This window comes from Protopterus annectens, chromosome 8.part0 (genome assembly GCF_019279795.1).
Source record: "Protopterus annectens isolate FY-2018-M chromosome 8.part0, PAN1.0, whole genome shotgun sequence".
NCBI lineage: Eukaryota > Metazoa > Chordata > Ceratodontiformes > Protopteridae > Protopterus > Protopterus annectens.
In genome coordinates, this window is record NC_056741.1 from 882,993,569 (window position 1) to 883,010,610 (window position 17,042).

A 17,042-nucleotide genomic window follows, 5' to 3' on the forward strand; every position below is an offset into this window, starting at 1 on the left:
GACTATAAATTCACTGGTTTTCATTAGGTTTCTGCCAAAACTTTAGCATAATATTTAATAAAACAAACTTAGGGCCAAACGCAGCATTTTCCAACTAAGATATGGATAGCGATTTCATTGTGGAGTAGAAAACATATTTTATCCTATATATGAACATGAGAGATATCATATTCATTTAGACCTCTCAAAAAATGTCTGTTTTTGCAGTTTTAGAAGAACATACTGACTATTATCAATGCTTTGAGGCTGCATTTTCCAACGTATTTATTTATTCAATTGTTTATCAGGTAACTTATTTCTGTAGAACTACGTGACTTTTACTGAATCAGCTTTTAACAAGACATCATTTGTGGTGACCTATAACATTGACCTGACTGGGGCTTTTACTCAGGTTACAAAACATTTTATGAGCACAGTTCAGTATACAGTGAAGCAGAGATTGGTCCCTGATAATCATATACTTAATTATGCAAGTTCATAAGTTCATAGGTAACTACTAGGCTAGTTGCCCTTGTGGGCCATTTTAAGCCTAGACAATTTCCCCTTATTTGGATCTAGATTGGCTATATGGATCCCATGGTCGATAATTATATATTACCCCTAATGAGAATAACTGTCATCATACTGTAGAAAATTTGAGGTGACCCATGCATGGGATAAAGCATTTAGGAGCTGCCTCTGTCCATTAGTAGTACAGGAGGCTGTCCTGGGCTAAATTTTCTATTTCCCATCTGTAGACCTAAGTTGTGCTTAAATGTGGACAGGGATGAAATTTTTTTTATGTGGATGGGAAGTCCGTTCCAGAGCAGCAGTATGCTCTGTGAGATGCAGCTGTCCCTGCAAACTGTTCTGTTGATGTTGCAGAAGAGGTTTAGATCCCTAGACTGAGTATTTTTCTTGCTATATGACTTCATTTGCTTATGTAATCATCATTTTCATATTTCCAGAAGTACCTCAGCAACTAAGCAGCATGAACAGGACAGGCAGGCTTAATAAGAATGCTTACAAATGACAGTGCTGATGCCTGCACTTCTTTAGTTGCCCTTAAGGTTCTAGAGATATGAACATCTGCTGTGATTTTATAATTTGATTTCAATAAAAATGGTAAAAATTCAGCCAATAATTATTCCTGTGTAGGAAGTTAGAAGACAATGTTCTGTGGAGTTAAGGTTAAAGTTATTAGCAAAATCTAACAAAGCAGTATCTTCCAGAGGACACAATCTCCAAGAACAATTTGAATACGCATTAAAGATGTCTCAGAGGTGATATATGAGGGTAAAGGATTATAGATGAAAAATAGCCTTCCTTGTTTTATTTTATTTTTTTAATTTGTTTTCCAAGGTATAGTTCTGATCATTAAGGACCAATGTCAGACTCGGCAAGGGTAAAGATAAGATAAACAAGTAGTGCATTGATACAACTGTGAACAAAGGTGTGAAGTAGTACAAAAAGCTTTATACATAGAACAAAAAAATTACATTAAACACTGGCAAAGATAGAATTTAGTAGGGAAAGACTATGCAAACAATGTAGCAAAAGAGTAAGAGTTAAGAAAGGTAATCAGTAATAATACGGTTTAAAGTGATGGAAAAATAGTAGAAGTGAATCTAACAGGGGAGTGAGAGTAGAGTAAGGAAGTATAATGGGAAGAAAGTTAATTGTCAAAACCTGAAAAAGTTAACTAAGAAGTAGCTAATATGACTTATTGAGAAATGTTGCTTTTGGATATGTGGAATAAAGCGATATGACCCACAATGAAGCAGTTGCAATGGGAACCACTCTCTTTGGAACCTGTGGACTCAAAAACTTCAGGAATGTATGGAAGAAATGTAAAACAATTCTAAAGGGTCGCAGGAGAGACAGAGTGATATTGATTAACAGGAAACTGCAGTCTTTTCATTAAGTGTAAGGTAGTGGGCAGACTAGGTAGGTCATATAGTTCTTACCTTCTGATATATTAAGGGTTACTTTTACACTGCTCTTCACTGTGGATTAGATGGGGTGCATAGCATGTCTGAGTCTATCTGAGTATATAGTTGTAGGTCTGGGTTGGTGATTGTAGGAGTACACTCTTTGGCATATTTAGAAAAGCTGCCACCATTCCACACTAGATGTTCCCCCTCTTCTTGTAAACAGTTCACATACCAGTGGCCTACCTCAACCTCAGAAGGCACATCGAAGCTGTGAATCTAATGAAGGGGTACTTTTAAAGTAGGAGGTAATGGCAGGAACTGGAGATAATGTAAAAGCCATGCTTTAGTGATACATAAACAATTGTGGTTATAAGTCAAATAATATGTGAGTTACCTATAGGCCTTGGAGATGGGCATCAGCAACAGAGACATAAAAAGAACAATCAAAAATGTGATTCACCTTCAGATGTACATAGCAACTGACTTAATTTCTTAGAAATAAATCTGTTGTCTAAAATACCTACAGACTTAGGGGATTATTAGACTATAAGGTAGTAAAAATATTTCAAAGCACCTGATTGTTTAAAGAAAGAAAGCTGGTTTCCTAACTTGTAAAGCTTGCACATTATCACAAATACTGTGAATGTGATGTGTCACTGGTGTAGGAGGAAAAAAGTATCTACATTTCAAAACACACAGACAGGCTGGCAGTACACCAGTGATGCTGGCACCGTGAACTGGTGATGAGTCACAGACATAGTACCATGAAAGAGAAGGCAGCACTGTGAAACCACATTTTCACCATTACCACCATCTTGAAGGGCTTTGAAGGGAAAATCATAAAGTAACAGCAGTAGTTAGAAAGTCCTTCTACTTAGCATACTCAATTGCCAAAGGAACATCACCCATTTCTAAAGAGATCACTGTCTCCTTATATCAGCATTAATTGGGCCAGCTATTGAATACAATTCCCCTTTGGGATGTACCTCACTCGACATAGCAAACAACTAGAAAGACCCTATAGATTCCTAACTATGAAGATCATTAGCTTAAAAACTCTAAGCTATCAGAAAAGACTGGGAGCTGTTTCCCTTTCTTTAGTATCTTACAGTCTCCTGAGAGGAGATCTATGCTTTACCTTCTGCTCCATTAAGTGCCCAGTGTTCTTGTATCTCTTTTATCTCAGCAAATCAAATAATCCCCCAAATACCAAAACCAGGGATCTAAATCTTCATCAGCAAATAAGTAAAACACAGTGGAATGAAAGGTTCATTTTGTAGCACCCTTCCCACATCTGGAATAGACCCCCACTACAAATGAAGTAGTGTGATATGTTAACTACCTTCAAATGCCAGCTGGATGATTGTATAGGCAGTCACAAATTTACCCCTAGCTTGATTGACCTACCCTTCTCAAAAAAGGAAGTATGTTCTAAGGCTGAGCACTGGCAAGGCATAAATGGTCACAACACTCAGTTGCCTTGTATTTCCTATGATCAGAGGACTGGCATGGTGGAACAGAGTGTGTTATTCCATTAATGATAGCCAGCAGAGGCAGTGCATCAGAGTAGACCTGCAAATAGTGAAAAAACATTTGCCCCACTATGATGTTGCACCATGAGATTGTGGATACACGCTAGCCATGAAAAACATAACATGGAAGGCAGCACTGCAGATCTCAGAACTGAAAACCCACTTATACCATTACCACCAGCTAAAGGAACTTTGAAGATGAAATTTGGATTAGCCACTAAATTGTGTTACAGATGCACCTCAACAGCCCATAGTGCTACATTTTCTTTAAAGAAAGAAACAGGTGCCTTGCTTCTTATGTACACCTGCAAGTAAGTTTTGAGATGTGGAATAGAGTCACAAACTATGTTAAGGTGAAGACTGAAATACACCAGACAGGAGGATAAAGAAACACAGAAGCAACTGCAGATGCCAGAGATTGCCTTGAGCAAATGCAACAATGATAATATGAAAACTGCAAATATTTGGCAGAAGTGATACTTCCTAAACAATGTATATCTAACTATAAAGTTATACTACCTTGTGGTAACTAGAATACAGGGTTTTGCTCTACAATTAAGTGTGAGTGTTGCAATATTTATAGTGCCTGCGCTTGTCTTGTGCAGTGGTGTTAAGGAAAAGGTTTTTCAAAAGTTAAGGTGCAGGGTTGGGGTTAGGGACAGGGGCAGGATTAGGGTTAAAGTTCATTCCTGAACTACCTTACTCATGTATGCTAACCCTAACTCGGTCCATGCCCCTGCACCTTACTTTCTGAAAAAAAAACTTTCCCCAACAGTACTACTACACAAGATATGCGCAAGCACTATACACACAACATACATGCACACAACTAAATCTATCCCTTTACCTACCCTGTAATCTGTCCTTACCCTGCAAACACTGACACACACACTTAACCCCTAATATTTACCAGCTTATTACTTTTGCAAAATGTGGAATTGGCAATATGGGTATTTGGTAAAATGAAAGCTTTGCAAAAGCATTACACAGTTCACTATGGTGAGCATATCAGCATTTAGCCAAGTAAACTGTTTCAATAATGCACACACACACACACACACACACACACACACACACACACACACACACACGCACGCACGCACGCACGCATGCATGCACACACACACACACACACACACACAGAGTTCAGTTAATAACAATAATTCCAAATGATGATAGATACATTTCAAATGATGGTAGATACATTTCACATTGCATTAGTATAATGCAGCAGGACTGAACAACTTTGTTAGCTGTTTACTTCACCATTCTACCAAAAAAGAACAGACACTGATGAAAAAAACAATGTGAATATCTGCTACAATCATTTATTCTATTTAGTTTTACACACGTACTTAGGACATTTGTTTACTTTCCTTACTGGTTATTGATTGCATACTTTATATACTGTGATCCACAAAGGCTGCAATAAATGCACTGTATGCCTACCATCATAGTCGATCTTGCCATCATTATTTTTGTCACCATCTCTCATCAGCTCCTCAATGTCATCCTCTGTAATGCACTCTTCTGTTGACTCCAGCATGAGCTTCAGCTCCTCCAGATCAATATAACCGTCACCATTTCTGCCAAAAGAAACAGAGTTGAAGAAGCAATGTCAGATCTTCCTTATGGCCATACCTGTCTCAACAGAGTAACCAACACAGGAAGGATTGTTACATTTGAGCAGTGTTACAGAACAGGACTGGGAGAGTAACCATCAGTGTCTCTCCAAATCCTTTCCTTTTCAGAGGGATGGACCTCAAAGGTCTGTGAGACAACTATTTCTCTTCCCCTTCATTATTACTATTCAGCTCCAGAACAGCTACAATTACGTAAAATATGCAAGCAATATGCATTTTTCAATCTCTTCAAATGCTTCACCATTAAGTTATCTACTTTATTACCTTACTTCCCTCTTTTTCACTTATCTTATATACAAGAGCTCACCATTTGTTACAAAACAATCAAAGACATCCTGTTTAAGACATCAGCTCATAGAAGCAAAGCTACCTTTAAATGAATTGTTTACTGAACTCCAAGTACTCACTGAAGAAGCACAATCATACAAATAATTTGCTTTTTACTTCATCCATCCCTGTTCTCCATGCTTCTAGCATGGTTAGCAACTGTATTTTATGCTTCATGTCCCTGCTAGAGTTTCAATGGTTGTCACTTCTGAGGTATTGTTTGTACTTGGTAAATGAGTACCAGTTCTTAATACTGAACTTTCCTTTACCTGAAACCTCTAAAATCAGTGTCTCAGAACTTATCTCATTAAAACATGGAGGTTCATAGACAAATCATCACAGAGAAAGAGACAACACTGCTAACATACCCTCCAAAAAGCCACGTCTTACTCTCTGCCTCCATGCACCTTTATATACACAATACCTTACCTTTGTTATGGTCTCTCTCTCTCTAAAGTATGTGCTTTCATTTTACAAGTATGCCCAACTTTTATGCTCCATATTGTCTCTCTATATTTCTCTTAATATATATCTGACAACACTCTCTTTTTATTGGAAGAAAAGCCTTCTTTGACATAGGGCACAATTTGTGAAACTCAGTTTTGTTAAGATTTATAAAATTCTTACCTTTTCAACGTATCTTATTTCTCTAAAATATTGGTTCAGTCACCCCCACAGCATAGAGGTTTTGGCCTTGATTATGCCCCAGGTGACCCTTTTTCATGTAGTGGCCCAGTGCTAGTATGGATACATCAGCTTGTCCTTCCCAGACTGAGGGCAGTGGTGGAGTCTCAGCACTAGATTTCCACTTATGTTAAGGCTCAGGACCACAGCAGTTATGTCTGTGGACTCTGAACACTTCATTTGGAATTATGAGTGAACAAAAGGCAACACTCACACAAAGTCCAGCATTGTGTGCATTGCACTGTGTTAATTGGAATGTAGGCAGATTAAAGGCAGTACAGGAACATACAGAGACTTGTCACAGGCAACAGCTGAAGGACAACTACAAGAGAATGGGGTAGATCCAGAATCACCTGTACCATGGAATGATATCCTGACAGCAACTAATGAAGCAAAGGAATACATTCTGTATTTCATGGATGAACCAGGGAAATAATATCATTGCGTTTTTTTTCACTGCAACTAGGTTCTGACTAAAAAGCAAAGAAAATTACTCATTTGAATTATCTGTCAAAAATAAGATGCATTCTCTTCATGATGATGCCTTGTTGAATGTTCTAAATACTCTAAATGTTTGCTGTTTAAGTACTCATCCAGTGTGATGGTTGTAAAGGATCCAGTATGCTATTTTACTTCCATACTTGATAAAGTAATGAAATTATAAATTAATGAAATAGATTAATAAGTAATGAAACTATAAATTAATGAAATGCATTTATATTACACCATGCCTTGAAATAAAATAGAAGGGTTTTGGGGAGGTAACCTTACTCCCCCTAGAATACAGTGACTAAAATATACTTAGGGCTTAGTGTTTAATCATGATACAACTATTTATTTGCATTTTGTTTACTGGGAATGTCTGACTGGTCCATGAAAGATCCTTCCTAATGGACTGTATCACTGATGGTTAAAAGTCCTTACATAACCACACCTTTTGCCTGATGGTATCGAAATGGTTGTGAATGCAACAAAAGGTGTGAGTACTTTGTCTTTCACAGCATGAGAACATAAATGTTGGGTGAATGAGAGACCACTGACTGACCTAGGACATAGTGACAAGGACAATGATTCACAGGTCTCAGAAATGAAATCCTGTTATCATGAGATGAAATGTGGGAATTTTACCCATGACTTTTTAAGTGTAATTTCAAGCCTTTATGGTGATGTCATCATAATTTTATATATATATATATATATATATATATATATATATATATATATATATATGAAAAATTAAAGCTGTTTACAGAATACTCATTAAAGTCAGCTAATAGTATTATAGGTAGTAAATATGAGAAGAAATACAGGTTGTGATGAATGTTTCAGTCAAAAATGCCATATTCCATGAACATCCAGTGTTTTTCTAATAGATAGACCAGATTTGAGAGTTCTCATATTTTCACAAGAAAAATGACAAAGCAGGGTCCCTGCAAGTTGAGAAGCATGTTTTACCAAGGTCTGATTAATCAAACCGTGCCTAGGACAGCAACGTTATATCACTCATAGCAGACCAAGCATCACCTTAAACAACCACAGTCATGAGCAGTTATATGTATTTGAGTTCTGCTATGCCTTCTTAGGTCTTACTGTAATTTCCTACCTGGTTAACTGAATATATAGTACACGTGGCTCCTACTGAAATGCCGGCACTTGTAATGGCTTGTTTGCTTATATTGCATCCTCTCCCAGTCTCCTACCTTTCCATACCTGTTGTCCTTATCCCTTTCTTGTCACACAGTGTACCTGAGGTTCTTTGAACAAGTATCACATTTGTTACTTAATGTTTCTGTGGGTTAGCTTAGATGCACTATACTACTATGCAACATTTTCCATATGTTTTTAACCTTTATTCACATGGACATATGTTATATAGTATTGGTCTCCTGTACTGCCTTTAATCTGGATTTGCCTATGAATTTCTCCTTGTTCTCAGTCCTGTTTTCTCAGACGAATCTGGCTCAGATGCTGAAACCTTTGTATTAGAGCCTCCATCCCTGCAATAGCCATCTGCATCACCAGCCATTATCAATAGGTGGCAGCAGTGGTGTGGGATCAGAGGCCTGCCCCCCATCCCCCACCCTTATCAGTAGGTGGCAGCAGTGGTATGAAATGTGCAGCTTGCTCCCTCTACCCTCCAAGTGGAAAACTATCATTAGCATGCTAAATCTTCCTCTCCCTGTCTCCTAGAACTGATGCACTGGTATCAGAACTGTTCTTTTGGGATGGACCGATGCACAAATGCCCAGGACAAATTTTATTTATTTGTTGGTCATGTCTGTATTACAGTGCCTATGAGCCTAGGTTCTCCACAGAGTAGTCCAAACACCAGATCTCTTTCTTCATAGCAATATATTTGTGTTTCTCAGGTGCCTTCTTTGCTTATTCCAAATCAGTTATTAAGTTAAGGTTGCCTCACAAAGTTACCCTGTTATGGTCCATAGTCACAACTGATATTTAAGAAGAGATTTGAGTTTGGGTACAAAAGGCAGACAATGTCACCATAGATTTGTATTAGGTAATGAAGGCAAGGCTGAATGATAATTTCGTTTTATGCTTTTTTACAGGTAGTTGGACCATTTTCCCTAAATTCACTCTTAAGAAGAAATATAAGCAGGTTTTCGTCATATTGTCATTTATTTACAGTATTAATAATAATAATAATAATTGCTTAACAGCTAAGGAAACTGTCACATTCCTCTACACCTTCAAGAAGATTTGTCTGAGCAAGTGGATCTTCAGGGAAAGCTCTTCTCAGAATCAGAATATATAAGTATTACATATACATACAAAATCACAAAAGGGATATGACTTTTTGATGATGCATTTCTATGTTTGAGAGAGTTGTACCTCATTCCAAAAGTGCCATAATTCTGTGTCCATCTATAAAAAGTGTCCTCCGGAAATGACATTTGAATCTGTTAAGCCTGCCCAAGAGTAACATCATTATCTGTGGTGCTCAGAGCTTATTTCATGTTGTGAATCAAAATGCTATCATTTTTATCCACTCATAAAAATTCTTCCCAAGTATGATATAGGATTGTTCTGTAACTGCCATAGATATGATACAGTACCCACAGCACTACAACAGGTATGATCAGAAATGTCTTAAACCTCCTGTTTAGTTCCCATATGCAGAACAGGGATACAGTTGAGTCACTAGATATGGTGACATTGTGAGCCCATATGCTGCATAGTTTATAGTTTGCTTCAGTAGTAAACAAAAGCAGTCATTAAACCTGCCTCGTGTTACTGTCAAAGGATTTTACATTGGTGGAGAGTAAAGTGATGTACTGACACAGTATCAGATTAAGATATTTTTAACAGATGCTATTTAGAAAGTGTTGGTGTTTTGTTTTTCCTATCCAGTAGCTCGTTGCCTCTCTCATCTTAAGCAAATATTTACATCTGTTGTTCTCAAATAGTTGTATCAGTAATAGGTTCATGCCTGATTGTTTTGAAATGGGAATGTTTTACAAACCACGAAAAAGGCCTAAGACCCTGCAAAACCTTTTTTCAGTTTTAGACTAGCAGCACCTTTTACAGATAAATTTTATGTGTCCTCAAGAGCTGGCACAACTGATCATCATAGCAGTAAAACAGAAGTAGCTGCCAGCCTGCAGTTTACCAAGAGCATTTTTAGCATTCATATTCATATCTAAATAATCAGTGAAACACAGAAAACATCTGTATAAGCTCTATGTGCATATATACATACACACATTCATACATCTGTCACACATACAGGTTTCTTCTGATGAGTTGGAAACACCATACGTGAAAACAAGTATTTGAAAACTCCATTTCCATAGAAAGCATGAAGCCTGGCCACATGTGTGTGTATGAGCCTGTAGCATAGCTATGTTTAAATGGTGTACATGCATATGGTCGACTGGTGAATGGTCGAGTGGGTATGGCCAAAAGTAGTGCGGCAACATCTCAGACTGCAAGTATTGCGAATCGTAAAATCACATCCCCTTTTTGACCCATGTTAGCACTCGTTTTAGGGTGTGGAGCAGTCAGAAGTGTTGAATTCAGTGTTATAGGATTCGCTGAGAAAAGTGGGTAAAATGTATGGTCGAGCAATGTGCGATCGACCATATGAATGTAAACCATTTAAACACCTAATATGTGTGTATGCCACCTTTATAAAAGCATGGAGCCACCCCCTGAGAAATGGAATGTATTCTTTCTGTCAAAATGCCCTGAACCCCTGCCAGCTTTTAAACAAGCATTTCAAAACCTGCTCATCAAATAGATATCATACATGACCTACAATGAACAGCAAGAATTATTTTTGCTAAAAAATATAAAAAATGGTTGGGTAAAACAGTTATCCTTAATGTTTTGGTGTGTTAAGACAGGTCAAGCAGAAATACTTTGTGACCTTATACTTTTAACAAAATATATAGGAGTATAAAAGTTAAAATATCCATCTGAGATAATCGAAATGAATGTTGGATGTCACCGTTTTGTAAAGATGATACTGCAGTGTCCCCAAAAGGTGCAGAAATTGTTCTCCCAAGAGAAACCAGTAAAGGATTACTAGTCCCAAAAGAAATACAATGAGGACTAGAACCTCACCCCCATTAAAACTAGAAAGCCTGGTATTATCCCTTCTTTGAGCATTATCACCAGTTAGGAGATATCCCTGCACTACATATCAGTGTTTTTGCATAAACCTACAGTTTTTCCCAATGATAGTAAAGGGATTTTGCATATCACTGAAACATTTTACATTCTTGCTGCTCAAAACAATTTAATACAACTGATCAAGTGTCAGAATTTTGCTATGCCCTTCATTAATTGATAAATATAGTTTAACTTTAATGGGCTTACTCTATGCCACTGAGTGAGTCAAAGGATGGAAGTCAAAGATGGCTTTCCATATTGACAGTTCTGCACTATTATATATAATGCCTACAGCCTTTTTATATAAATAAAAATAAAGCTGATATTTTAGTCAGAGTGCAATACTTACTTGTCAAACATGCGAAACAGCTCTGCCAGTTCCTCTTCTGATTTTCCTTTGTTGTCTTCCTTCATGCATCTAACCATCATAACCAAGAATTCATCAAAGTCTACAGTCCCGCTACCTAGTGGTGGAAATGATGAGAAAGAAAGAAGGGAAAAAAGCAACCGTAAACTTATTAGTTCAGACTTGCATTTGGATGTAGGTAGTAACTGTACATGTAAATAATCCTTTGGCTGCTTACAAATTCATTTCCAAAGAGAGGGGTGAATAATGAATGAAGTCTCAACAGGTAGCACACTCACTTTTGGTGCATAAGGTTATGGGGTCTAGAGCCACACCAAGTAATGGTATTAATGTTTCCAGTACGGACAGTGTAGTGCAGCATATAGTGTGCAGTCCTTTGGATGAGACATTAAACTGAGGCCATATCTGCCTGAGGTGATGGTAGTTCAGGTGGATATAAAAGATCCCATGGTACTTATAAAAAGAGTAGGGAGTCCTTTATTTAACAAATCATAAAAAACATTATTTATGTATTTACATATTTGCAAAATGTGCAGATTTATAAACAGATATATACACATTTCTATTTTATTACTATTTATCATTTTTAGGATCATAGGATCATAGGAAGTTATTAAGCTATTGGCCCTGAGGCCATTATAAGCCTAGCCAAGAGTTTAGTCCATGTTTAGACAAGTCAGCACCCAAAGCCCCTGTCCAGCAGGCACACAGGTGGAATCTCAGGGGTGTAGTTTCTGTTTCCCATCCAGTTATCCAGGTTGCGCTTGAAAAGGGATAATGAGGTACTCTGCTTGACGTGGAGAGGGAGTCTATTCCACAGATGAGGGAGTCTCTGGGACACAAATCTGTGCAGCCAGCAAGTCCTATTGATGTGGAAGACCAGGTTGAAGTTGCATATGTGGGATACTCGAGTGGAGCTTGGCTTGCGGATATGCAGCAGTCCCATCAAGGCGGGGTCTGAGATTGCTTTGTATGCCAGACAGAGGTCACCTCTGAGGAGTCTGTATAAAACTGAGTAAAGGGGCAGGTTTTTAGCCTATCTGTGTAGGGTAGATGTTTGAGGCCCTGGATTCTTCTGGTGAGGAATCTCTGTGGTCTCTCCAGCTGCTGCATGTGTTTTGCAAGATACATGCTGAAGGGAACAATGTACTCAGTAATTGGCCTTATAAGGGAAGAATACAGGGAAGTTATGACCTCCTTGTCCCTGGATGAGATACCCTTACTTATGAGGTGGGCCAGGTAGAAAGTTTTCTGTACAATGGAAGCAATATGGTGGTCAAAAGTCAGGTTACTATCAACCTGGGTGGCCAAACACCTCACGACTGATTGCGTACTTAGGACATTGATATTAATGTGATAATATGTGGGGATGTCACTCTCCCCAAAGGGGATGATGATGCATTTTTTGGCATTCAGCTTGAGGCCATGTTTCCAGCACCAATCATTTATTTGGATGAGACCCTCTTGGAGGACATCCACATCACTTGGGGAATTGATGACCATGCCCAGCGTGCAGTCATCTGCAAACTTCATCAGCCATAGCCCACTGGTTTTGGCCTGCACTTCAGAGAAGTATATTTCGAATAACAGAGGTCCAAAGATTGATCCCTGGGGTACACCGCTCATTATGGGTCTACTTCTTGAGATGGCTTCCCCTGTTTTCATTAAGTGGGTTCTATCAGTGAGCTAGTTTGCTACCCATCTGGTAACATGTGGATTGATGCCTAGATGAGAGAGTTTATCTATTATGCCTGAGTGGGGAATAGTGTCGAAGGCTTTGGCCAGGTCAAGTAGGTGGTCTGCACCATCTTCCCCTTGTCCATAGCTTTGGTGACTGTATCAAAAAATTCGACCAGATTTAACAAACATGACCTCCCCTTGCCAAAGCCAAACTGTGTGGGATCGAGTGTTTGGAGGTTGCCAATGTCCCTGTTAATGAGGTCCATGATAATCCATTCCATGGCCTTGCAGATCAGGCTAGTTAGGCTGATGGGTCTATAATTTCCCAGATCAGTGGATGCTCCACCTTTGCATAAAGGGATGACAGTGGCTGTCATCCACTTGGTTGGGGAAAAGCCGGTACTCAGGCTTTGGTTGAATAGGGTGCCCAGTGGTGCTGCAAGTTCATGCCTGAGTTCATATAGGATGCAGCCTGGGATGTTATTGGGTTCCATGGAGGCTGCATTTTTTGCCTTTGAGAAGACAGTGATGACCTGTTCCCTAGAGATAAGGGGAGGGTGATAGGTACTTGGGATATCCTGATTTACTAATGGGGGGAAAGAGGAGTGACATTTTCACTGAATCTGTCAGCCAGTAGGTTGGCTATATCTACAGCATTTGTGTATGTGGTGTCCTTGACCACCAGTTCTGAACAGATCTGGGTGCTTCCTTTGAGACTGTGGACATATGTGAAGAAGACCTTATAATTGTCAAATACTCATTTGCCTTCCATGTGTTCAAACCCTGGACCTACTACACATGGAGCCGTAACTCTACCCATTAAGCTACATGGATTTTTCTGACAACATACTCATTGTTACCATTCCATAATTGACCCCCACTCCTTACACAAACATAACCTAATTTTTCCCACTATATATAACAAAATCCATTTCCCATTAAACAAAATTGTATTCAGTCTTTCATTCCAAATAACCCATATTGCATAAAATAATCTACCCTTCTCGCATATTCTTTCTTCTTAAAATATCATATTCAAATTTGCATTGTTTATATCATTACTATTCTCAAAATTTCTTTCTTCACACAACCTTTTATGGAGTTTCATTGCACTTTTACATTAAAAAAACATGATCTGTTTTCTCTTCCTTCCCAAAAATAAACCCATCCACGTTTATTTTTATATGGCATGTTCACCTTTATTACTAGTCTCCAAAGGAAATCCTGGCATTCTGTTTTGGTGCACCTCTTTTTTTCTTATTTTAATGGCTTTAATCATTTATTCTGGTAAATTTTACCATGGATTTACATAATAATAATAATTATTATTATTATTATTATTGCTGTTGTTGTTTTGTTGTTGTTATTGTTGTTGTTATTATTATTATGTTTCATCACATTCTTATACCACACACTTCTGTTTTTTTCTCTACATCATCATTTTTATATTTTCCATGTTAGAATTTTTTGATAGTTTTTAATTTCATTTACATTTTCTTTTTCTCTTTTATTTATTCTCATCATCTCCCAGCACTTGTTGTACTTGTATTTAAACATTCTAACTATTCATTTGTCATTCTCCTTATTTACCCACTTTAATATTCTATACAAGTTTAAAGAGGCAGCATAAACAGCTAGATTTAGTAATCCTAGTCCTCCTTCATCTTCATTCATATACAACAAACCTCTTTTCATAGGGTTTAGTCTTGAACCTCCACATGAAAGAAAACACTTAATAGGATAATTTCCTTTTCATATTTTTCTGGGATCATATAAACATTTGACATGCATGCCATTAATGCAGAATTCCCCAGATAAGCCTTTTCCTGAATGCTAATCTACATGTCCTCTCCAGAAGACATATTTCTTTCATTTCTTTTATCAAACTCTCCCATGCATCATAACTACAATATTTCCCCAAATGTTATTCCTAGCAAGGACACTTCATTCATTGAAAAAAAAAGTTTTCAACACATCATACAAACCCTTATGTTCATCTTTATTCACAGTCATTCCTGCTTCCTTAAGCATCCATTCAGATAAACCAAAACTTCCCTCATCCATATTTTGTTCTTAGCAGCTACAACTATATCATCTGTGCATGTCAGAACTACTGGAATTACCACCACATTTTAAATCACCATATCTGGCATCTTTCATTTTATAAGCTACTTCACTCACTATCACATTCATTACCAGTGCAAACAATATTCTACTCGTAGGGCATCCTTGTCTTATATCACACTTCATGCATATTTCTTTACTCAGCCATCCATTCACTAACACTTTCACTCTATTATTTAGATATCCTTGTATACACATTCTCCAAACTCTATTATCTATTACATACTTCTCCATAGCATCCCACAAAGCATCATGTCCTACTGCATCTAATGCCTTGCTAATATCACTTACCATAAGTTTCACATCCTCCCTTTTACTTATATCATCCACAATTTCTCACAACTGAAAATGATTCTTGACATCTCTTCCCTTTTATACCATATATACTTTCTTCCATAATATTTCTCATCATTCCTTCCATTCTCCTCTGTATCATTTTCATTAAAAATTAAAATGTGTTATGTAATCTGATGGGTCTCCAATTTTTTATTTCATTCTTCTCATCTTTCTTCCACAAAACTTTTAATATCCCACTGCATAATGCTTCATAAACAAACCCTTCCTTCAATCATTCATTCAGTACATTTACAAAATACAATCTTTGCCAATACATTAATTTCTTATGTATTCAATACCATATACCATCTGGGCCTGATACTGACTCAAAATGTGCATTCCTAAGTACTTCAACCAATTCATCAATAGTAATTTCCTTTTCAATTTCTTCTTTAACTTGTTCTTGATATATATTTTAATTTCATTTCTCTCTTATTTTCCTTCTTTTTTTCTCTTATACATATTTTCATATATTGTACTGCAATACTCATAATTAGTTTTTTCTCTTTATTCCTCTCCTTTTACATTGCTCATTTCCATTATTATATTAATATCCTTCTTTACTATTTTACACAAAAATGCATATACCGCCTACCTTCTCCATTGTAAATAATATATCTGCCTAAACAGTAATGCCTTATTCTTTCCTTGATTTCTTTTATACATTTATTTTTCCATATCATAACACTCCCTTGCATTATTTTCATAATTTTCTAATATATTTCTATACATTTCCCATACATCACTTTCTCTTCTTTTCTTACATCATCCTACCATTTGGAAAAAAAAATACTTTTTATACTTCTTTTTAAATTCAATCCACCATTCAGACCAATTTTTATTTAACTTCATGGTTATATGATCCTTCCATAACTCCAATGCTTCCCACTCTCCAATTTCATCCAAAAAATTTTCATTTATTCTTTTTATTCTCTTTACAATTTTAATATACTCTTGTCTTCCATCACCTCTATCCATATTGCTAAATTGTCTGAAAACACTGACACAAATGAATCACCAACTGCTATCCCTAAGCCTTCCTATAATACAAAATAATCAATTTCAGATCCAAGTGCCTCCCATCTGTCCACTGACTTTTTTTCCACACAGGTAGTTTCCCACATTTTATCACTTCCTGTATTTTTTAAACAGCTCTCCCATTCTTTTCAAACTTTCTCCTTAAATTACAAAGTCCCCAGCAGTTCTAATTTTCATGTTAACCACCACATAGTCCAATATTCAATGAGGCAGATTGTCACTTTCCTTGCTAGTTATATATGTATATAATACTATAATTCTATAAACATATCCTCTCCACCTCACATCCACAACAGTTAACCTTCCCATCAGTACTAATGTTACATCTAGTATTTTTACTGTTTTGTTACCCAACATAGCCAGAACATTTACTTCCTAAGTTCCATATTATATTTCCACCTCACAATTTTTCTGTTATCAGTCTTTCTTCACTTGTCTGGAATTTTACATCCTCTAACAGAATAACATCCACATCACATTTAGCACACCATTTCAAAATCTCTGTCCTTCTGTTAGTGTTAATAATACTGTTCACATTTACTGAAAGTGCTCTAAAATTGTTTTTCCTTATTTTTTAAGTTTAGGGGAAATATTTTTCAATTTTTGTTTTCTTATTTTTACTATTTCCCCAATTGTGTTTATGCACAAATAATTCTTGATCCTCAGAGTCAGATTTTTTTACTGGCTAGAATTTAAAAAAAATATTTAAATCGATCCCTTCTCCTGTCCTCTCTTCCTGCATGCACTCTTTCTTCTCATTTTTCAC

At 37.0% G+C, this 17,042-nt stretch overlaps 1 protein-coding gene across 1 annotated transcript in view; it reads right to left on the minus strand.

Moving 5' to 3' along the window:
- The window catches only part of LOC122809134 (troponin C, slow skeletal and cardiac muscles-like), a 90,936-nt gene that overhangs the window by 17,791 nt on the left and 56,103 nt on the right, over nucleotides 1-17,042 (minus strand). Inside the window, exons 4-5 of the mRNA XM_044080403.1 lie at nucleotides 11,081-11,195; nucleotides 4,895-5,031 (exon numbers count right to left, since the gene is read on the minus strand). Coding sequence (XP_043936338.1) covers nucleotides 4,895-5,031; nucleotides 11,081-11,195 — 252 coding nt within the window. The remainder of the gene's footprint in view (nucleotides 1-4,894; nucleotides 5,032-11,080; nucleotides 11,196-17,042) is intronic.